The sequence below is a fragment of the Cyprinodon tularosa genome, unplaced genomic scaffold (assembly GCF_016077235.1).
Source record: "Cyprinodon tularosa strain WSP-4 unplaced genomic scaffold, ASM1607723v1 ctg541, whole genome shotgun sequence".
NCBI classification, from domain to species: domain Eukaryota; kingdom Metazoa; phylum Chordata; class Actinopteri; order Cyprinodontiformes; family Cyprinodontidae; genus Cyprinodon; species Cyprinodon tularosa.
The window spans coordinates 40,536-65,416 of NW_024039276.1; the positions used below are offsets into that span (position 1 = coordinate 40,536).

The window sequence follows — 24,881 nt, forward strand, 5'->3', positions numbered from 1 at the left end:
TTTTTTCTCCAAATTTTTGTTCAACGTATATATTTTTTTAAAGTCTCTATTTTAGATTGAGTTTTACGATTGCATTACTTTACAGATCACCTTCTCTTCACCTCAGTGTTTCTTCTTTTATAAGGAAATATGAATTTCTATTGTTCTGTTATGTAGCAACAATCATTTCTTTTGGTCAATTAATGCATGAAGACTGACCGTAAAGAATGTGATCTGTGAAACAATTTAAAAAGAATGCAAATTAAAAAACTCAATCTGAAAAACGGAAATTTGAAAAAAAAGTGTAAAAATATAAAAATCTATTAATAATTTGATAAAAGGCTTGAAAACATAATTTGTTAAAGTTAAATATTTAAAAAAAGTATATATATGATAATAAAATAATTTCTGGATTGCAATTTCTTTTTTTTATTTCCATTTTTATAAAATGTGTCATTATCTTGCAACAAAAATTTTCTCCATATTATCTACACTTTATACTTTTTTTAGTACCAGTTATGTTTAAATGACACAGTTCTAAAGAGGCGCAGTTACTTACTATGAATGTAAAAAATGCTTTCCAATGAAAAGATGGCGCTCTGTGGGCCTTTTCTGTTTCATTTTTCTTTGCTCTATTTCTTAGTAGAGAATTTTGCATATTAACCATGATAATGATGCACAAGAAACGATACTGAACATGCCTGCAGTAGATAAACAAGGTCAGCACCTCCCAGCTTAGGGGTGAAAAAGAAAAGTCAAAGATCAAGTGTGAAAAAGCACCAGATGTTGATCAGTAGAACTTGTAACCTTTTCACAGACATGTAGGGATGCAGGATCGGTGAAAAAACGTGTCAGACGCACATGGTGGATTCCAATAAAAGGCTCACTTCAGACTGCCACTCCTTCACTTATGCATTCACACATGCACCTCCTTGGTGCCATGTGGCCTCATTAAGGTGGCCGGCTCTCTCCAGCTCTTCGGCAATGTCATTCCAGCCATGGGGACCAAAGATGGATGCCAGCATAATTGTCCTGAACACACAGACAGCGAAGTGGGAACGGCGTGATGGTGTGTGTCAGTGTGCTGCTTTGACCCTGTTAATGCGGCACAGTTGGCAGGGGACTGGCTAATGCCACATTGGATCAGTGAACGCTGAGTCTGGTGGGGGGTGGGGGGGTCTCCTGGGGTGAGGAAGGAGCTGCTTTCAACACCTCCACCTTTTTCCTCACTTTCACTAGTCGGTGGCATCTTCATGTCAGCACATGACAAAAAATAAAACACAAGCGAGCTCAAGTAAAATACAGATTATTTAGCCTTTTAAGTGCAGTAAAAACAATGAATAAAATGATTTAAATAAAGGTTAATTTCATGTATTTGTTCCTGCTTTACATGTTCCGTTCCAGGTCGTTTCACTCAGGAAGATTATTGTCAGTGCACAGCCTCCGGCCTCAGTTCCTGACTGAAAAACATCAGTTGCCATGATAAGTGCTGTTTGAATAGTGCTGGCTGTAAGTAAGGAGCTAGGATGCAGGATGCTTCCTAGCGCTAAGGCAGTTAACATAGCGACAATCTGATGTTCCTAGCTGCCCTAGAAGCCATTTCCCACATCCTTTGTGTGACAAACCGTACAGGAACAGCCTACCTCACCGAGTTTAACAAAAACACGTTTATTCAGTGAACTCTGCATAATACATGCTGATCTTTATATGCTGCGGATTTATTCATGAAAAGCTTCATCCGTTAACTACATTTAGCTGTAGTTCTTTTCAAGAAGGCTGTAGTCCCAATTTGACCATCGTAAGGTTGTCACTAAGGATGAAGGCTGTCTGGATTCATCATAGAAGCTTCCTTCCTGCCCTGTTTTCAGTGTTTTTACTGTTGACCACGAGAAAGGAGGAAAGACAGGAGCTAGGAGCTACCGTTTGATGTATCTTGATCGAGCTATTGGATGCACACAGTGTGGGGTGACCAGACGTCCCCGATTTCCGGGGACAGTCCCCGATTTTACCGTTTTATAAATGAAGGGGCAATGTTGAATATAAACTGTTATTATGGTAGAAAGAGCGCACAAGCATGCTGCTGTAAACAGTTGTTAACGTATAGATGAGGAGCAGAGTGCACCAGGTTTAAAACAGACGAGGAAGTTCGTTATCACAGCCGGCTGGACGCAGCTACCCTGTGTTACCCCGAAATCCAACATCCTCCGTCTCCAGGTCGCTCAGCTCCAGACAGCCTGCACAAAGCAAAGCCTACAGCCTCACCTGTTCCTCTCAGATCGAGGAGAGCATGCGCCATATTATTATTAAATTTGTAGGACCAATGAAGTTTTAATTTAATATAACATCCAGCATATGTGCGGTTTCTGTCCAAATATTTTCTTTTTGTGTGGATTTTTGTAGCAGGGATAACTAGGGTCATATAATCTTTACCTTTACATCCTATCAAAATAGAAATATAGATATAATAGAATAGAAAATAGGTTTATGATTGTGTAGATATATTCCTATTAGGTTTCACTATAACTTTATTAAAGGACGCATTATTTTTATGCCCTGAGAGCTTATTTATCAATCATGTATACGTTTAATGACAAAAACATGGCTGCTTCAGATTTTTAGATGTTTTTTTAAGGGTTGTAATCTAATCTGAACATAAAAATCTAACGTAACTTTTTTAATAGTGGCACAGATTTTAATCCAGGCTTAGGGAGGCGACCCAATGCACTACAGCTGTCCAGGATACAGTAGAAACAACTGGACGCCATTTCATTTATTAGAAAAAAAATAGGTTTTCAGTTTTTATATATATAAAAAAATTTAAATTTATATATATATATATATATATATATATTTTGGAATGGAAAAATATTGAAATTCCCAGACTCTGTATTGATGCAAACTGGCCTGAACACAATGTTATGTTGCTCACAAGGAAGAAGAGAGCAAAGACTGAATGTCTCTAATAAACACTATTGATTGGTTAAAATTATTTATCTTAGGAAATAGAAGAGGCACATTCCTGGATTTCGCACTTGATTTTTGTTTAAATATTAAAAAATATGTAAAAATGGATGAAAACATCACTGTCCTGATTTCCTATTTTAATTTTCATAAAATAGATTTATTTTTATCTATGAGCTGGAAATGTCCCCATATTAGATTGCAGAAATCTGGTCACCTTAACACATAGCAAATAATTAAATGTAAGCAAAAAACTGAATTAAATCCTCCAACATGAGTTGAAACTACTGTTTTTTTTAAGATGTAGAAATGCTTTAAGTTTTGTTCCAGCTGGGTTTAGATGCCGGCTTAAAGCAAGCAACCAATCTGGGTTGATTGATGCTAAAGGAATCACCTGCTGCAGGTAAGACATTCACTACTTTCAACCTCTCAACCTAAACCTTGTTTTACAAATCCCCTTTAAACAAACACATAAAAACTAGTTGAAGCCAAATATAAAGATTTATAATCTCCCGGTTCTTCATATTTCCACTGTAATCATCCATATTTTAAAACAAACTTTACATGTTTATATTGATCCTTCTGCAGTACCTGGACTTCTGCACAATCAAGCATAGAGCCGCTGGCTGGCTGCTAAACCACCACATTTCTCAGCGTGGCAGACGGGTGGGGGGGTTCAGCAGGAAATCTAAGGCCTTTCACTTTGATCTCTGGAGCTGAGCCCATTCAAATGTTTGTGTTTGAGATGTAGACCTTTAATTTTGGCCTGATGGGTTCCAGGCTCTTCGGGTTTAGCCTGGCATGTCGGATATAGGAGTGTTTACACAGTCTCCCTGCAGCTCTCCTGGTGCCGAAATAAGTGCATTAAGATGGATGGATTTACTTAGTCTCTAACCTCGGGGACCGAGGGAACAAACTCTGAATGACCTCTTTGTGCTGCAGGAGAGGACAGAGGGGAAACAGGCTGCACCGCGGAGCGAGCGCCTCTCACTGACTCCCAAATGGACCGGTTCCATCACTCAGATATGCATAAGAAATCTGTTCATCATCCTGGTTACGTGGAGTAAAACCAAACATTTGTATAAAAAGCTGTTTCTCTGTAAAACGGTGGAAGAAAAAAAAAAACAACAACTCACAAACCTGAAGCCAGATTTGTTCTGAAACCAAAGCAGAGAAGCTGGACTAATGAGCTGCAATCAATGGGCTTTTAGATGTGATTTTGAACCATGTTCAGCTGGAAATGGGGCCATTTTTCAATGTTCTGTGGAGGCTTGGCCTATTGTTTGAGGCAGCGAGGCAGTAAATCAGTCAGTGCTTCCCTTGATTTGTTAACCTTTGTTTGGCTGTGTCAGCAATGAGGTATGGCTGGAGCGGCCCCCTTTCACTGCCATAAAACAGCTTCTGTCTCCATAGACAGGAGGGAACCCAGCAACACTCCATATGGAGTCACTTTTGTTCCAGTATTATTGCAAGCAAAGAACATATTTTGTAAATGGAAATAAAAACAATTCAATTCATGTTTTTTTTCTTAAAAAAAAGGTTTTGAGAGTAACTTCGCTATTTTTCAAGGATTTTGTTTTTTGTATTCTTTTTTTAAATAGCTTTTTCAGATTTTATTTTTTCATTTAATTTGAACTTTTTTACAGATTAATTTCTATGTTATGCGTTCTTATTAAATTTTGTTTTACAGATCGCATTTTCTTCACTTCTAGCGAGGAGTAAAGATGCATATCTATTGGTCTGCATGGGCATTAGCAACAACATTGTGTTGTTTAGGATCAAGCGTTTGTATTTTGCTTGAAGCGAATAGAATGCGAAATGTGCAATTTTAATTCAGTAGAAAAAATACAAATTTGAAGAAACAAAAAAAAAATCTATAACCAAAATTTTAAAAAATGAGTTTGAAAATAACTAGTAAAAACGTCAACAAATATAAAAAAAAAAAAAAAAAAAAAAAAAATATATATATATATATATATATATATATGTTAGGGATGCACGATATAATCGGCCCCCTATCGTCCTTAAAACTGAATATCGGACATCGGCCACCCCACAGATATTTAACCCAATATTTGATCAGTTTCTGAGTTTCTAAAGTCTAAAAAAAATAAAATACTACTTCTTCTTCTTCCTCAAAAACTTATTTTTTACAGACTTAAAAACTTCTAAAGACGAGGGAAAAAATATTGATCCATTAAAATATCACAATATCTTCATATGCTGATATATTGCCATTTAAAAACACCATATCAATCTCTTTTACTAATGAAATATTGCTATATGTCATCGTTATGCTACGAAATCCCCCGAAAATTCACGAAAATTTTGCCATATTTTTATATGTTGATATATTGACGCGGTATCGATCTATTTCACTAACAAATTCTCACAAGAATTTGCAAAATATCACGAGAGTTTGTAACAGAACGATGAAATTTCAAGAGATTTTGAAAGTAAAATAGATCGATACCGTGTTTTTAAAAATCTATTTGATATCAGCATATGAAAATATATTTGAGTATATTATTTTTCAAAGTGTCAGAAATGGATAACAAAACTGCTATTTTCAATGACTACTTATTTTTGTCCAGCTTTAACATCGGTATCGATATCGGTTATCCGCTACATGAGTTTTAAAATATCGGCATATCGGATATCGGCCAAAATCCCAATATTGGCATCCCTAATATATATATATATATATATATATATATATATATATATATATATATATATATATATATATATATATATATATATATATATAGGAAAACAGTAAAATTATGTTTTCCAAATGTCATTTTTGGATTGCACTTTTTTAATTTACAAGTGTGCCCCCAACAATAGTGAAACTAAATTCTCTCCATACCTTTCCAACAACAAGCAAAGATTCTGTTTTTCTCTTCACACAGTTCTCAGACCAAACTGATGTTTTCCTCATTTCTGAGTGAAAATGATGCAGTTCTTGTGTCTAAGTGACCCCACCGATGCAGGTTCTGTCTGCAGCCGTTTCCCTGAATGCACAAAAGGCCAATAGCAGTCAGGTCATCTTTCCACCGCGCATCCGGTCAAGTTCCACAGGCGGCCTTGATTTCTCGACACTCCAACCCACACAGACGGCAGAGGTCAGCGCCAGGGCAGCGAGGGGAGCCTGGGGGCAGTAAACCAACACTGGTGCTGCGAAAGGCCAGCCCTCTCTTTCCAGTCGGCTGAGTGAGTTAGGAAGCTTCCATGGTGATTTGTGGCGTGATTGTTGCTCTCTATATCACTTGAGATTACAGCAGGTGGCGTGCCCACAGCCTGGGAGCACACACGGCTCTATCAGCAGTCCTCCTCTCAGGAAACGGAGAAAAACCAAAAAAAAAACCAAGGCCTTCGGCTCCCTCCCACACAGGAGTAATACGCTCACAGGCAATTTTGCTGCCAGCAGAGCTCTCTATGACGATCCAGGGAGCTCTTCAGCTCCGATACGTGCCACAAAAGTTCACCTCCGCTTCTCCATTTCGACTATTTTTTTAAACAATGCCATCAGCGCCGCAAATTACACCTTCCACATGGCACATTATTCCCTCCCCCCCCGGTGACAGACATACTCAAGCATGACACACTTCACTGGTGGTGCTCTTCACACCGGCGTCAGCCCGGGGTCTCACCATGGCGCAGCTTCATTTTCACATTAACTCCAGTAAAGCATGCTGAAATCCGCCCCCGTGGCGAGGGAGGGGGGGCACTGCGGCGTGCACTGCACTTCACTTCACCCCCGTGCTGAACTGCTCATCATCAAATATCCAGCAGAGCTGCAGGAGACGTCTCATGAGGGAAATCACAGATCTACCAGATGCATTTTTAAAAGACATCACAGGTGCTTTATAGAGCTGCATCGATCAGACGTTTTTATCCATCCATCCATGAAAATATTAAAGTTTTAAAGGTATAGAGGAGGATCTTTTATTTCCGGGTGGATCATCTAAATAAGCGGTCCTCCTAACTGTCAATCATTCTGGTGATATGTTTACGTAAGGCCGTCCCACATACTCGTCCAGTTAGCTATATTTTTCAGCGCCTCCACACTTTCAGGCGTGCATCTGTGGAGAGCTACGGTTTCAGACAGTCATTGAAGCTCACCTCTCCAACCATCAACCATCGGCCATTTTCGATACGAAGTGTTTAAGAAGAAAAGAAAGGCCTCAGAAGAGGCAGATATATCCCAGAACGCTCTGTAAAGTGATTGAGGGATTTAGGGGTTAGGGCGGACGTTCGGACACAGTAAGCTTGAATGATCTATGCCAGGCATCCCCAAACTCGGTCCTCGAGGCCCCCTGTCCTGCAGGTTTTAGAGGTTTCCCTGATTGCAGTAGACCAAAAGCCTGTTAATCAGCTTTCAATTAAAATCAGCTGTGCTGGAGCAAGGAAACCTCTAAAACCTGCTGGACAGCGGACCTCGAGGACCGAGTTTGGGGATGCCTGATCTATGCGAAACAGCATCTATTAAACAGAGCGAGCATGAGGAGAAATGGGCTGGTATTCACTCTGAAATGCGCATTTTTGGATAGGGCGGGTCTTTTAAAAAAATTCGGGAAAATCCTACACAATACTTTTAAAAGATCTGAATATTTTCATGATACAAAATTATTTAATAGTCACCAATCAGAAACTTTCCTGAATCACAAACGTTTCTGGTTTTCATCCAAATCTGACCTGCAGACTGGAGATCGACCGATGCATCGTGTTCTCTTCCCGTATCGGTCCATAAAGACATGCTTCCCTCCATTTTCTCTCCATCGTTAAAGTTTTGTTGGATTTATTACTAAAAGTTTATTTTGTTTGTTTAAAAAGAGACTTGTATAGGATCTGTTATTTCACAGGGTTCTTACAGCATATCCCAGCGTTGCTATGGTCAGATTTATTAGGAGCGTATCGTCCCATTGACTGACATCTGGGCTCCCTTATGGCTCTTTCCAGAGCATCTCAGTACAACCGCTGGTTACACTGGAAGTTGTCAACATTTACCTGAAATCAGGCAGATATGCTGAGCTTTAACTAGTGTTGCACCGATACCATTTTTATAGCCCCGATACCCGATACCTGTGTTGTATTGGCTGATACCGATACCATCTGTTTGATGAAGAACTGCATCCTACTTGGATGCAAAATAATTGCCATCATGGCTTTGCTAAGCTGCTGCCTTCTTTGTGAAGCAGGAAAAGGACAAAGTGAATCCAGTAGAACTTTTTGTTTCCTACCTGGAACGAGTGACTATAGTTGAATAAACCTTTGGCTCTCTAAATGGTATTGGTGTCCTATTTGTTGGTACTCACCGATACTAATACCACCATTGTACTGCTGGATCAGGGCCCTGCCCCAAACTGGGATTCGTGCAACACTAGTTATGTTCCCCACAGACATTCTATGTTTGACATAAAAAAGAGCTGCAGGGATTTCTTTTTATGGCGCTTCAAATAGAAATAAAGAAATAATCAGAGTTTCAGCCTTTGGACCTGCTGATTGATCAATCGGTGCAATTTCTCATGTTCCCACAGAAAAGAAACGACCGCACTTCATCTGGACCGAAATATTCCAAGATGAATATATTTTTTCCAGGGTTCCTTTTCCAATCAGTGGATCATAAATTATACATTCTAAAATAATCTATGCGATCAGCCAGAGTGCAGCTCACTGATGAGAAAATCTTCACAAATGAAAATAAATCCCACTGGACAAAGTTTAGAGTTTCATCCTGGCATCTCGGTCCAACGTTCATCCGGCAGACGGGATCCTGGGACACAGCTTTTAATCACCTGACAAATGCGTCCGCAGACCTTGGAGGCGACATACGTATCTGCTTTGTCTCCCTGGTCTTTTCTCTAACAAGCTTCTCTTTCTGAATTTGCGCCCTCGGCGGCTTGGGAACGTCCCAGACTTCAGAGTAGCTGTTTATTTCTCCAGCGGCCGATAGACTCTCAGACTGCTGCTTGCTCTCGGGCAGAGTAAATAAATCAGGTTAGCTAGCTGACACCTGCAGGTGCATCGACAACCGTGGTAATTAGAGATAACATTTAATGACTCGGAGCTAATGAAATCCATTCCTGGGCGAAGAGGAGCTGAAGTGAAAAACACTGAAGCCATTAAAGACTTTAAGCTCCACCTTAAACGGCACCAGATGTGAGGAAAACATGGGATGTGAAAGCATTGGTGCCCCTGATCAATCAAAAACGCTGTAGCAACCTCCTGCAGGGGGGAATAAACTCCACATACTTCCAGAAGACAAGAGAACAGTGATAAAATTTGATTTTAAGCCAATTTTATCGTTATATATGGGTCCTGTTATCACTGCTTGTTGTTCTGATCAGTGTTAGGACGAGTTGATCTATTGAAATATGACAGATTCTGACCCCTAACATTACAAAGATAGCAGCAATCAGAAGCAGAACATCTGCCAGTCCATCAGATCGAATGTATGAGCAGCAGGTCACAAACCTGAACAACAATTTTCAATTTGCTCTGAGCTTCAGGCAATAGAAAGAGTATTTTCCCTTTAAAATAAGATAATCAAGTGGTTTTTTTCTTATTTTAAAGATAAACCATCATATTCTAATGGAAAATTGTCTCCTTTGCTTGTTCAAATCAAGGGAAAATACTTTTTGCACTGCTTTATTCATTAAACCCCCTCAGTGTTTTTCTGAGTATAACTGAATCCACTCAGCCTGCAGTTTGATGCACTCTGTTCAGCTTTAATGTGAAGCAGATAAAGGTTAGAGACTTTGATCCATAAATGAGGATAATCTTGTAATCCCTTCATTCTCTGTTTTTCTCTCAGAGAACATATTGAATTTCTTTTTTTTATTTTGAATGGATGAAGGGAAACAAATTAATAGAAAAAAATGACATCAGCTCAAAACTCAAAATACCAAAATGGCCACGATAAACCTAATCGATCCACCAAATAAGTTTTTATTTAATAAAATGATAAGATTACTATCTTTACATCAGACAAATCAAATATCTTAAATGGATATCATTTCCATGTTGTTATAATGAGAGATTGCTTCAATTAAAGTTTAAGAAAATCATGAAAAACAGCTTTAAATAGTCACTTTTTAATCAGGTATGAATAAACCAATAAGTCCTGGAGCAGGTTTGGTTCTTCTATCAAGAAATGGACCAAACATGGAAAAGCTGAGAAAGTAGGATGATGAAAACAACCTCGTTGTGACTCTAAAACTCACATTACGTTATGCGATGTGGTCCAAATCACCATGGTTTCACCGTGATGCTAGTTTTGCATCTTAAATCCATTTTTCCTTTTTGGTTTGTTTCCCAGAAATGAAAGGTTTTCATTTAAATCTTAGACTTAACTTCTCTAACTAACCCGATCTGCAGCGCTGACATCATCACCACATCACTAATCAGGTCAATTATTATAATACTGCTTTGTTTTTTCCTCTTATTTACTTTCTCAGGCGAAGGATTAGAGAGATTTAAATTTCTTTCTGCACAAAAGAATCCAGTTTGATCCTGCAAACAAACAGGGACTTTTTTTGCACCTGCCTTTAGGCAAATATTGACAGTGAGAACCCCGCAAACGAGTTCTCTGTCGCTATTCTGCTGGAGCTGCTGCTTATCCGAAGTTTGGGTTGCATTAGAGCGCTGGTAATCCCTTCCAACAAAAACCTCCCCGACTCTTTTAATCCTAACACCGGCCTCCATAAAAATACCAGAGCTCTTTGCTCCCCGTGCACCTGGATTCTTTGACTCGCCTCCTGCAATGGCAACATGCATTAGCATATGGCAGGAGGAGGAGATGGCGGCGCTGGAAAGGAAGAAAAGGAGGGATATTTAAATGCAAATAGGGGCCAAGAGACTGGTCTATCAGGGAGCAGAGAGGCTGCAGATTTTGTGAACTGTTTCCCCGATTGAGGGGGAAGAGAGGGTGGCCCTCTGTTGGTTTAGGCTGCACAAAAGAGGCCTTAATCCTTTCAGGGGATCCAAATCCGTCCACAGAGGAGCACGTTCAAAGGGAAACCTCCCCGTTAAGGTTATTGAGCTGCTCGTTGCACAGCCAGAATCAAGCGGCGAAGGGAAACCAACTTTCATGGGGGTCGGCAGTCTGCCCCCTCTTTCAACTGCAGGCATGACGAGGTCATAACCCCGGTTTTTAGAGTGTCCCCTCCCGCCCTGCACGCAGGAATGTCCATTCAGGCAGGGATCCTCCATTATCCCCGAAGCCAGAGAAAATAGGGCTGCTTTTAACAGCAAATTAGTGACTCGATAATGAGGTCACATGTGGTGCTGGCACACTGAGACCGTAAACATATGCTTTTCCAGCCCTCGCCCTGCTCCCTGCAGGATCAGAAAATCCTCCTCTTCCTGCTCGCCCTGCTGTCCGCCGCGGAAAAGGTCACAGAAGCCGCTAATGTTTCATACACGGCGTCGTGCTGGCAAGCCTCGGAGCGCTTACAGCTCCAACTTTTTATGGATGATAAACGTCAGACGCATGTGTCAAAAATGTCAAGCTGCTTCTCAGCTTTGCTCTTCCAGGGTTAAATGGATTATAAGTGTGACATCTGTTTAGAATGACAATGCAGCCCTATGAAGCAGAGATCAGTGCGTCTTGACCAATTTCAAAGGGATCAAACGTATAAAATAAAATAAAAAAGCATTAGATTGATGGAGGGTTGTCATTTGAAATAAAAGAATGAGTAGATTCTCTCCATTCATGCAGCAGACAAAACAGCATGATGTTGGCAAATGCATTTAAAGACTTAAAATGATGGAAATTCTAAAATTGGATGCATATATTTGACAGGAGAAAAACAGCATTTATTGAATTGTATCGTCTGATTTAGAAGAATGTTTCAGTCGTCTTAGGAACCTATAAAACCTTCAGGAAAATCAGCAGGAATAGAGCTGCACCTTCACAGACACATTCATTGAAGAAGAAGGGGAAAAAAATCTGTACCTTTAACTGCTGCTGTGCGGAAAAATTTCTCTGAACTGGCATCGGAAACCTGAAAAAAACAAACAGAAAGGAAATTAGCAAAAAAAGACAAGAGATTTATAGAACCCTTTTCCAAACAAGTCTGAATCCCATTTTCTAAGGTTATCTCTGGACCCCTAATACAGATAACCGTTAAATAATACACAGAGAAGAGATACTCTAGCTCAAGAAATCCACCATCAGATCCGTTCTTCCCATATCAAACATCGCTAACTTAATATGCCCATACGTGTCACATAAACAGGAGCAGCAAATGTATTGTATTAATAAAGAACAGAAATATACTTTTAAAAGTGATATAATGTCAAACAATTCACTCTTTCACTGTGTTTAAAATATTATTCTTATTTCTGGTGAGTTTAATCAGAAAACATCAAATTTAAGATGATTTATTTGAATATTTGTGTTCTAATAACGGCATATTTTCGACAGTTTTTATTAATTTTTCTGTTTACTGAGAAGAACTGAAGAAGCAAAAAAAATTGTGTCTATCAAACTAGACTTCATATGTTTTTTTGTTATATTTGTATCTTTAATTGCAAAAGTCTACTTATCTTTTCTTCTGTTTAACAGTGTTACAAAATATGACATATAGCAGTCGCTTACAGCAAATATTAAGTGGTTATCCTGATGTTAAAGCATGTAAACTGAGAACACACACTGAAAAAAATAATGCAACTGCTTTTGGCAGTTACTCAATCATATTAGTTTACTTTAACACAATTGCTTTATGTCCTACCCTACTTACATGAAAAATTGTGTTAAAATAACTAAATATGATTAAGTAAAAGGCAAAAAAAAGCTGCATTACTTTTTTCAGTGCACTTAAATCTGTGTGTATTTACAAATGAAGCTCTCTGCAACCAAATAAACAAAAAAAAGGTTTAAAAATGTGTGATTAAGGGTGTGAAATTAGATTCAGCCTAAACTTGTTTAAAATAAAGAGTTAGAGGAGTTTAAAGCAAATTAAATGACTTAATTCCACAAGATGTGCTTCATTTTTAATGGGTTTCAATCTAAGCAGGAGCAGAAGATGCTCTAAAACAAAACAGACTGTCCTTCCGATTTTCACCACTTGGTGGCACTGTTGTTCCGTGACAAAACACGCTGATCTGCGTAAAGCTTCCCTGGCTGAGCAGCAGCAGCAGCAGCAGCAGCAGCAGCAGCAGCAGCAGCAGCAGCAGGGAAACGGGATTTAAACCAGAATTAAACAACAAAAGCTTGGTTTGTTTTGGGAAAGCAGAGCGTAGCATCGTTTTTTACACTAAAAAATAGTGAATGGAAAAAGTTCCAGATATTTGGAGACAAACCTATAAAGCTTCACCTGAGAGAAAAGCTGCTTTGCTTTAATTCGATGCTTTTCTAACAAATGTCTTGGAGGAAAATTTCCCCTCAGATTTAAGGTGGAAATGTCAAAGACACCCGATCTGAGCGCAGCGAACCGCCGCGTCCTGACAGCTGGATGCGCACCGCGCTGCTGCTCAGTTGCCGCAAAAATATACTTTCAAATAGACAAGAAAAAAAGCTCAGTTATGCTTTATGCACAATTATATATATGCATCTAATATAAACTATACAATACATCGAGTTAAAAGGTTCATATCCTGGAAATAATGCGCTCATACCTTTGATTTGGTGAGATTATCAACAACAAAAAGCAGAAAAGTGAGATTTTACTGGATTTGAACAGATAGTCTCCTTTCACATTCTGCTTTTATAAATTTTTTTAAAGAGTATAATCCACAGAGGAGGCGGTGAAGTCTATTCCCTTAAAACGGAGCACAGCCATGCAGAGACAAGAAGCCTTTCCAGGGAAACCGAATCCAGAGCCGCTTGCAGCTACTGCGCCTTTTGGACAAAGGGAGCCATGCGTCTCCGCACAGCTTCTGCCACAATTCAAAAAAACAAAACAAAAAACAAATCCCTTTTATTTTTCCCTTTAAGCGGAGGGGTTCAGGGTGCGTGTTCCCGTTTATTCTCCTGTCTGAAGTATCCGTGAAGAAGGTAGCAATCAGGATCCGGGAGGTTCGGAGCGCAAAGCGATCCAACAAAGCGCGCAGCGCGTTTCCTTCAGCGCAGAAACATCAAGGCAAAGCGGGGAGGGACAAACTCACACACCCGCTCAGGTTTGGGTGTTGTGTCTAAAAAAAACCTTCCCGATCAGGGGCGCGCAGCAGCCTCTTCCCATCCGCTTCCAAAAAAAAAAAACTCCCATTCATCCAGAGACTGGCCGGTTCCTCCCACTTCCTGATTCCAGGATCCAGCCTCAGCAGCACTCCTTCACAGGATAAACACACTCGTGTGTCGGGGGCTTCCGAAAAGCTTCGGCTGAAGGCGCACGGAGATCTTTTGCGTATATGGCGCGCAAAAGGAGGCGCAGCGGCGCTCCAAAGGTACATAAGGAGGCAGAGAGAGAGAGAGAGGGAGAGAGGGTGGGCGGTGGGAGGGGAGAGCTGGGGTAGAAAGATATTCTTTCACTTCGCACAGAGTGAGATGATGTCAGTCGCTAATGAATTCCCCAGCAGGGTGCTGCTACCGTGAGAGGAGGAAAAACAAAACGCTTCTTTATGAGCGGCTTCCACCTCCTTGCAGCCCACAGGCGCTGTCTCCCAGCTCCCAGAGCGCTGGCCTGGAGGCAGGTCAGCAGGAAAATATGAGACACTGAGTCATGCAGCCTTCCAGGCTGATCCTAAGCTCTCCACAGCCTCCTCCTGCTGGAAAACAGCAGGCTCTCCATCCGCCTTGGAGAGCTGATAAATACTGGGTAGCTTTGCCAAATCCTGGAGATTTGGTTTTCTTAAGGTGTTTCCACTGCAGAAACCTTTTCTAGGAACCACTGATTTTCTTTCTTTTCTTCCAGCCCTTTTATTTCCACTTGGAATAGGATGCAATGGCCAAATCAGATTATCTGCCCCTGGAAAAGGCTCTGGTGGAGAGTTTTATGATGGGAGGATGCTAAACATTTCTTATGGTACAATTAAATAAATAAATTTAAATGATGGTAATCTATTTCTTTCTTTATTTTTTTTGGTCTGCAAGCATAACAATTAAACGCTGTAAAATATAGAATATAATAGAAAATCCTTTTATCGTCCCGCAACGGAGAGAAATTCTGGTGTTTACAGCAGCAAAAAGATTATAGATAGAATGGTCACACAAATTTGAACCTTAGAAAAATGTATAAGAATAACATAATAGTGAAGAGATAAAAGATAAACAATAAAATACTGTACTTTAAAGTGTTTTAACAATATAAAACTGAGCGCCTGGAGAATAAATAACCAATAAACAGCTATGGACATTTTTACAATAATGGATATTTGAAAATAGCAGCAACATCAGAGATGTGCAGAATGACAGCAGCAGGTTATTTAACTCACTAAGGTAAAAACTGTCCAAAATCAGCATGAATGTAACAATATTTTTGAGTTTCTTGGGAACAGTGGTGGTTATAAAGTCTTCCAGCTGCTGGGAGGAAGGATCTGTGATGACGCTCCCTGGTGCATTTAGGGTAACATAGGAGTTCCTGGACTGTAAAGAGGACCAGGGTTTCCTACACAGATCCAATAAAGGGAAAGATCCACACTCCTTACAGAAAGGCTTTTTTTGGCCATGTTTAAAGGATTGAGCAGCTTACATTTTCTTCCTAGAAAATCAGATTTATTTTAACATGGATGGTCAATAGTCGATATAGGTGCAAATCCTCCCATCTTGTAGCTGGTCTACTGAAAATGCATTCAGTGGCTGAGATGTTGAGTCAAAATGCAAGAGGATTTTCGCAGCAGTTTTCTTATTTAGCAGCTCTTTACATGAACGCTTAAAGAGCAGAGAAAAGGTGGAGCTCAGAGCCTTGATGCTCATAGATTTTCCCGTAACAAACAGACTAATGTAACGTTCACATCGACTGCAAACCCTGCCAGAAACTTGGCGAGTGAAAAGGCTTCAGTATGTCATCAAATCTGCTAGTTGTTGGTTTCACCTCAACATGGCGGACGCAGCGATTCGCGGTGCTTTATTTGCTTTGGCGAGCCGAACAAAGGCGTCGGCCTTCCTGGGTTTGGCAGATCCTCCAGGGACGCTCCCAGTTCTGTGAGTCCAGGAGCAACGGATGGATCAGCCGCTTTCAGGTAAAGTGAGACACGACTCAGACAGGAGGAGCAGGGAAAAACCGTGGGAGAGAGAGCACCTAAACTAGGAAGAGACAACCAGCTTTGTCCCTCTCTGAATCTGAGGAATCACAGCAGGAGATGCGACTATTTCATTGGGCAGAGAACAGCAGAACAGGGGTTTGGAAGCAGCTTTCTCTGGAGCTCTGGAGGCTGAAGGCTGGTTTATACTCAGAAACCAGGTCGTCTGCGTGTGTCGCAGTGAAAGCAGATATGCCCCGCCCCTTCTGCAGACACTCTGCTGTACCTCTCCAAAACTGTAGGTGACCGCAGACAGGAGGCCTTTTGATTGGTCAAATCTACATCTGCTCTACACCATGCATATTTCCTGTTTGGTTCATTACCGGCTTGTTTTGTTTGTATGACCGCTATTGTGGAAAACGACTCATGAAGTTGGACCAGCTGGAAGAGCGAGGTGCGCGAGAACACTGGGACACTTTTTCCACCTGGATCCCCGCACTTTTTCGCCCTCATGTCCCTCCGTCGTCGGACAAACTTGCCCCCACTTCCTCACCGTCTTAGCCGTATCTAGACCCACAGCTAGTTCCTGATTGTCCCTCTTGCGTGTGGCGTGGAATAACAGCACAGACCACGCTTCAATATTGAGAATACATCAAAATTAACTGACTTAAGCTCACTGTGACACACTGCTGCAGGAGGATAACCAGCCCTTAACAATGGGAGATCACAGGAGGACATCAGTAGGATGGAGAAAGGCACTGGGGAGAGAGAGGTGTCTGTGCCTGAGCTAAGGGAGGATGACAAACAATAAAAGATTTAATAGTCTCTTTAGGGCTAAATTAAAATGTATTTTTTTTATAGCTAACTACATAACTGTTAAGACTTCACTGCGCTCTTTTACGTTGCAACCACATCTAGTCCCTGATTGGTTGTAGCGGTTCAAAACATCTTCATATCTCTAAGTTCATATTTCTGAGCTTGTGCGAATTTCACCAGGTGAACTTCGCAGGTGCAGAGGCGTTCTTGCTTTGCTGCATTAACCAAAAACTTGGCATTCGTCTAGAAAGCGACTGCCATCTTGCAGCTGCTATCTTAACATGGATAACATGCAGAGCGTCTGCTCAGCGAGCAAAAATTGTGTTTGGTGCACCTTAAGGTTTTCTGGATGGCACCAGCCTGATAACTTGACTCCGCCAGATGGATTTGCTCCGCATATCCATCTGGAAACCTTCCGTTGAAGTAATTTTGGGAAGGGGCGAAAATACTGGTTAGCTGATTGGCCTATGTTGGTGATAGACGGTCCAAATTAACCAATCAGATCAACGAAGCATATGACATACTAACAGAGCGAACGACGAAAACACAACCACAAGCCAATTGATAGATCAAACTCCTGCCGAAACCAGTCGGGAGAAGAGCAAAAACATCTTTTCCTCTGAGAAAAGCCTCCAGAGCAGTGTTTTGCTCTTCTTTCAGTGAAGAAATACTCCGATAAAACTTGCTCGATAGCCACGCTAACGCTAGTTTCATCGGCTGAAGCCGCCATGTTCTTTAGACTGAACTGTCGCGCTTCTAGTTGCGTCACACCTCAACCCGGCTCAAAGCCAACGCTGATTGGACGTTCGTTTGGTGAACTGCTCCAAATTTTCTTCAACGGAGAGTCTCCAGACTGATTAGCGAGAGAAACCTTGAAAGTTCGCGAGATCAGGACGGTCTCACGAGGCTACCAGCCTGAACTGATACAATGAGTTCTGCGTTCTAAGTCTTTGGTGAGAGGATGAAACCAGATGAAGGCCATCTTTTTGGTTCATCTTTGATCGACGTTCTGCGGGCATCAAGCCTTTTTATCATGGGCTGCAGAAATATCTCAAAGAACTCCACATGGCAAAGATTCATGCTTCCGTAGTAGAAAATACAATAAAACATCAAGAACGTGGTTCTGCTCCAAAAGTTGCTTGCCGATATGTAGTAATACGGCTGCAGCAGCAAATGGTTACCGGTTCTTCTCATGGTTCTGTGCAGCAGCAGGAATAAACAAGCTGCTGTTCTCCATTTATACCGTCATTATCAGATTTAAGAGCGGCCACAAGTCTGTGATTACAGCCACACTGCTGCAACAATTGGCGTCCGGCTCTCACACAGCGCATTATTACTTTAATTCAAATGAAATGCTGACAAAGAGGCGCACACACACACACACACATAAAAACACACATATCTGTGAAAGGAGAGGAAGGGCTGAGATCAAAGACAACGTCTGCATTTGTGCTACGTATCTCTGTAATTGCTGTCTGGGCATGCAAGTTCTATCTATAGAGCATCGGCTTCACGCTGACATTTTGTCATCTTCTATTCTGTTTTTTGGGACGTTGGTTCCTGACTTCAAAGTAACCAGTCATGTGTGCCCCCTCGCTCGCTACCAGGGTTTAATTTTACAGGAACCATCAGAGATTACAATCACAGGGGACTGCTTTGGCTTTATGAGCCCGCCTGCCGCTATGACAAAATCTCCCCCTCCTCTGAAATATTCCTGATAAGCGTAACATGAGCCCCATCAGTGCCATAGGTTAAAAGCTTTTTGTACACTTGCCTGCAGACTCCAGACTCAGCCTCTGCTTTACAGAACCTTAAAAAATAAATGGCAGAGTGAAGCTGACGTGAGTAGGAGGGCAGGTGGGCACATGAGAAGCACTGACCTGAAAGAGACGCACCGTTTCAGCTCTGAACACGAGGAAAAGAGTTCACATGTAAGCAGATTAGCTCCTCTTTGGTTTCATCTTCCTTCTGCTGCAGGTGAGTTAACATGCAAAGAATGTAACGGCAGCAGCTCCCTGAAGGTTGCTGGGATGTTCATCACTTCCTGCTTTTTTCAGGCATCATGGAGGACTAACAGCAACTGTTTGACTTTTCGTAATCTATACTCCAGTATCTCACTCTGGTTGCAAATAATGTTTTTTCTGAAAGATCCCCACGTCCTGATGGTGCATTATTTATGATTTTTTGTGTTTTACGCTGTTGTTGTACCCAATATATTAGTAAATAAATAACTTAGTGTATATTTGCAATAACCGAGGAACAATACTTTAGATGTATGCAGTGGATAAACAAGGAAGTCGCCTATTATGGCCTTATTTGGCTACTTCCTCATTGATCTACTTTAAAACATGATCAGATGCGAAAAGTTTGGGAAAGAACAAGAAAAACGTTTTGTATAGAAATACAAACAAAAACTACCTACAGTTATCAACTGAATGAAGGAAATCCCAAAATGCAGACAGGAAAAAACGCAAAACATACTGGATTCGAAGCCTAGAATAACGAAGAAATAGGGTATGAATGTTAGTGTTTAATAAAGATGAAGCTGAGATGCTTGAAGATACAATGTGTATTCGTATTGTGTTTCACATTTGAGACGCATGAGTTGGGAGTTGGGAGTTGGTTCGGTGCTCGTCGGCCTGGCTGTGTCTTTCCTGTGTGTTACAGTTTCGTTTTCTGTCGATAAAAGGGGCTGGAGATGAGGGGGGTTAAAATTTTTTTAATAAAATGACTTTTTAAGTCGAGTCAAATGCTAATAAGAATTCCTTGAATTTTAGAAGACGTTCAAAACTCTGCAGTGCTTCTGTCTCCTTGAACCCCAGTCGGCCTCAGCAGACGGCCGCTCACTCTGAGCTGATTCTGCTGGAGGTTTCTTCCTGTTAAAAGGGAGTTTTTCCTCTCCACTGTCGCTAGAAGCATGCTTAGTGTGAGGGATTGCATTCAAGTCAATGCATCAACTGGTTTTCCTTAGATAGAAAACTTTGAATCAATAGACTGGATGATCTGGTGAACTGTAAAGTGCCTTGAGATGACATGTGTTGTGAATTGGCGCTATAGAAATAAACTTAATTTGATTGAAATGAGTTTAATTGTGCTGGGGGGGAGGGCATAAGTGGGCTGGTGTAGATGAAACAATGCCAGGGATGAAAATCGTTCCCAGTCTGAGCCTGCATGAAGCCATAATTCACAGCTGAAATTATCTGAATAATAAACGATGCCTTTGCTGCTTAGGGAGAATAAAACCAGAAGGACGTGTTAAATGAATCCTCCACCTGTCAGAGGAGGAGGAGGTGCGGTTGGATCATACCCCGCTTGTTGCTCCACATCAGCCGACTAATGCAGTCCGCAGCGCAGAGCTGTGAAATATCTCTAATTGCACGCCTACATACCCACACGCTTCCCCTCCCAGTCATTTCCAAGGCGGCGTGTGACGGTTGTTTTTATTCCTATTCACTTCATTGTGTTACATTCACACGTTTTTCTTGTTTGTTTTTTTTTTTTTTTTCCAAACTCGTCGAATCTGACCTTATCTCCTGGAACCTTCAGCACTTTGTCAATGACGACTGCCTCTAATCCCCCCCCCCCCCCCCCACCTCCTCCTGACAAGCTGCACTGACAGGCCCTTTCTTCCCCGGTTCCTCAGACACATAGTCAGACATAAATTAATCTGTCACTCATCCCGAGTATTAATGTGGGGATGACACACCGTTTGGCACACAAACACACACGCAGACAAACTGTAACACAAACTGGGACAGTAGAGGGTGTTGGAAGAAGAAAAAAGAAAAAAACATCACTCAAACATCCTGACAGAGAGAAAGAGAAATCGGAGAAGCCTTAAAAGACGTGCCCTGCATTCTGGGAACATTAAGATTGACGGACGCGAAGGGGGCGGGGGGGGGACGTCGATGAGATCCGATGGTTGTTCCTCTAAAAGCAGATCCTTTGTTACATTAAAGCTTCTAGAGATACACAACTCAAATCACGTCGGACAGTCGAGCTGCAGAGAAGTATTTCTTCCGGTTGTTAAAAGCCTGTAGAGGTTACGTTATCTGCTTATCTGTATATGCTTATCTCCCTCTGGCCTCTGAAAGCAAAAGCCGATGCCGCTGGAGTTGGAGATAAATGGCCTGATCAATGGCAGACACTATCTGGATCTGGAAGGCAATAATCAGATCCAGTTGACATTGTGAGCACAGAAAGGAGCGGCCTGTCAGCGGGAGCAAACCAGCTGCGCCGGGCCGTCCGTCTAAAGTCGCTGCCACAGGACTCACTTTGCAAAAACAATACAGACAAGAAAATTGGTTTAACCTTTTCTGACTAAAACGCTTCAGTTCTGTCCCGAATGCCCCCCCCCAAAACACCTCCACACTTCCTCCACCGGTACTTTGCCCAGTCACAAGAAAATTGGGAGACCTTTCTGCCTAAATTACAGATGTTGAGGAATGCAGGCTGTGGGCTACGATGCCGTGGATAATTTCAGAGCAGTCAATCACTCCGCATGCTTCTACACAAAGTAGAAGATGGGCTGCTGCCTCAAAATATACGAGGCCTCTTTTCCTGAGCATGAATTACTTCCAGCATGTTTCCTTTTAATTCAAAGTGAGGATCGTCTTTCGTTTTTAAGTTCTAGCCGAATCCTTTTGGTAATCTGGGAGATCTGCTGAATCCTTTTGAAAATAATGCAGAAGTTGAAGAACTTTACATAAACCGTTGCAGTTTCTCACAATATAACCTCATAGTTCAACTCATTTTATTGATACCTTATGAGCAAAACCAAAAAAAAGTAGAGCATAAAGTCATATGCATTTATAACGGGCCCCACTCCCCATTTAGTGTAATAAAAGCAGCAATGGCAACCAGTTCCCTTCAGAAGTCACCTAATCATATCAGCCATGTGTGCTTTATTCTGAGTAACACAGCAAACAGGTCGGAGAAAAAGGCGTAGAGAGGTTTAGGTAAATAAATCATGATGTATTTAGTTGTCACTCCCATTGGGGCTCAAAATGGTAGTATTCTCTTAAGACAAAAAATCAAGACACTAAAGACTAAAAGCGCGTTCACGGCGCTACGGAAACCGCGGCAGACCAAACCAGATGAAAGTGCGCATTCAGCTCGGCAAAGAACTCATGCTCTTCCTCAACACTGAAGTCCTCAGACATTTTTCTTTCGTTGTTTCTTTCTTTGCACAGGTAAACAGCACATTTCTTCTTCTACGCTTGCATTATTGGCAGAGCAGACGCTGAATGCGCACTTTCATCTGGTTTGGTCTGCCGCGGTTTCCGTAGACTCGTGAACGCGCTTTCAGGAAATCCTATACACTACTGTTTATGCTCTAAAAACATTCTAAATGACTTCGTTTCGAGTAAATTCTGGACGCTACCCACTCAGGACACTTGGAATACATTGGACGAGCAGTATGGAGGAATATTGACACGTTTTTTGTGGACTTTTATGGACCTTTCTTCCATGGACCTCCATTATTTGAATGTCAGCAGACAGCAAGAAGCCTCCCAGATCTCCAGATGCATTTGAGATATCAAAAAAGTACTCCAGAGTGTTGTTCAGCATGGGGGTGAGTAGAAAATGAAGGCTAATCATGTTTTGGGTGTACTATTCCTTTAACAACCACAGAGTTCAATGTAACTCTGTTTCAGATCAAATTTGGTCCCGCCCCAAAATTAGTGTAAAATTAACTCTAAGGCTATAGTCAGATATTAGTCAGAGTTAATTTTACTCACCTTAGTGTTAAAATTAAGAGGACCTCTAAGAGACTAGTGGCTAATCGATACCACATAAAGTAAAAGTTACACTGCATAGCTGTCAAACTTTACACTCATTATTAACTCATAAGCTGTGCTGCTGCCATCAACGACTTTGCTTATTGTTTGAGATCCGCCTGTTTTTCAGAGTAGTCCTGTTTCTCTGACTGTGACTGGCTGGATGTGCTCTCATTCATCCTCTGACATGGGAGCTGGCTCAGACCTCGTCTGCCTGGCTGTGTGTTTCCTGGATGGGGACGCCTTTTACAGCTACTTTCTCTATCTCTGCTTCTGTCTCCTTGAACCCCAGTCGGCCTCAGAAGATGGTCGCTCACACTGAGCCTGGTTCGGCTGGAGGTTTCTTCCTGTTAAAAGGGAGTTTTTCCTCTCCACTGTCGCTACAAGCATGCTTAGTGTGAGGGATTGCATTTGAGTCAATGAGTCGATGCAATCAACTAGTTTTCCTTAGATAGAAAACTTTGAATCAATCTGACTGGACGATCTGGTTTAATTGTAAAGTGCCTTGAGATGACATGTGTTGTGAATTGGCTCTATAGAAATAAACTGATTTGAATTAACTCCAACACAAGCAGGTTTACACTCAGTATAGTTGTAAATGCTCCATTCAACAGGTTAACTATAAATGTTTAACACCCAATCAAAAAAAAAAAGAAAAGCTGTTTCTAGTTGTCCGATGTTCAGTGATCGTTTTAGCCAGTAGGATGTTATGTAGATAATTTTAAGACAAGAACAGAAGGCCTGTCAGCATCATTTCATGTTCCCAGAGAAACTCAGCAAAGCCACAATCCCGACAGAAACATTCCTAACAGATAAAACGCATCGCTGCAAAGGCTTGAATTTTTCTCTGTAATCTGCATGTCTTTATATTTGTGGGGACCCACCAGACATCTCCAACCAAAGACCCCCCCCCCCCCCCCCCCCCCCCCCCCCCCCCCCCCCGCCCGCCCAGAGGCCTCAATTTAATACTAACCAAGAGCAACTGTGTTGGCAGGGATAATATTTTCCTTCTTTTTGTTTCTTTTCTTCATCCAGTGGGAGCAAGGGGACAAGGGAGGGCGGGGGAGAAACTGAAGAGGAAGGGAGCACAGAAGAAAACTCGACAGGAGGAGATGAGGAGAGACAGACGTGATGGAGAGAGAAGGAGCCAAACAGGGAGGAAACAGAGGGAAAGAAACAGCCTGCTGGGTCTTTTTAAAAGATGACTACAAGAGAGCACTAAAGAAATCACTGCTAAGGTGTCGGGGTAAAATCTTCCAACTCTCCACTGGCACCCCCCCCCCCCCCCCCCCCCACGGCGATCTGCAGGGCTTGGAGACTATGGTCAGAGGGATTATGCTCTCTGAAACGCTCTGTCAAGACCATTCTGTCAGGCACCAATGGAGGCAGCCTCAGCCACCCCCAGCTCAATCCCAATGCTCCTCTCAAACAAGCCTCTTCAAGGCTCTCTCTGTGCTCAACAGCGTCAGAATGGGGGCCGATGATAAGCTCTCTGGGGGATACAAGATGGGCCCCGGACTTCAAAAGGCAGCGGGTTGACAGACAGCGGGGAGGTCCCTGCCCATCCTCCCACAAACCCTTTTCTGTTCTGTCACCAACCTCTTTTCTGTCTATTTCATCTCAGGGTATCCACCTCAAGCACCAACCACTGAGGGGGTTCTGGATGCATTTTTGCAAGGCCACAGTTAAATAGGGTTGTTGTTCCCTCCAAAGGAGCCTCCCCTCTGAGGCGGCGGATGATGGGAAGCAGAGAAATTTTAAGTTGAGACCAATTTTTATGCCACACACACAAAGAGATATCTGGAAGATCCGAATGAAATTGTAGCCAGAACCTTTTTGTCTTAGGACAAAAGACACATTCTCTGATCTCTGTTGTGTCTTTAAGATCTCCCAAGAAGATTTTCACTTGGATTATTTCCTTTAAGTTGGTTAGTCGAGACAAAAGGGTGACAGTTTTCTTACACCTGAGGAAACGTATGAGATCCCACCGTGGTCCAAACAAGAACCCCTAGATGTTGTTCTTGACCTTGAAGGCCCCTCTATGCAGCACTAAAACAGAAGATAGGCTAAAGACTCAGTGGCTACAGACCAGAGCGATTGGACCAGGTGATCCCTTCCTTCCCCTGGGTGATGTCTCAGCAGTGGAAAAGGGATCTGATGGTTTACGACCTACATGTGAAGCTGGTCGCAGGCCAAAGACTTGGGGCCAGAGCGGGG

General features: G+C 41.8%; 1 protein-coding gene across 1 annotated transcript in view; it reads right to left on the reverse strand.

The window, feature by feature from the left end:
* Positions 1-24,881, reverse strand: part of LOC119796290 (autism susceptibility gene 2 protein homolog) — a 484,561-nt gene that overhangs the window by 38,623 nt on the left and 421,057 nt on the right. Inside the window, 1 exon segment of the mRNA XM_038304784.1 lies at positions 11,903-11,951. Coding sequence (XP_038160712.1) covers positions 11,903-11,951 — 49 coding nt within the window.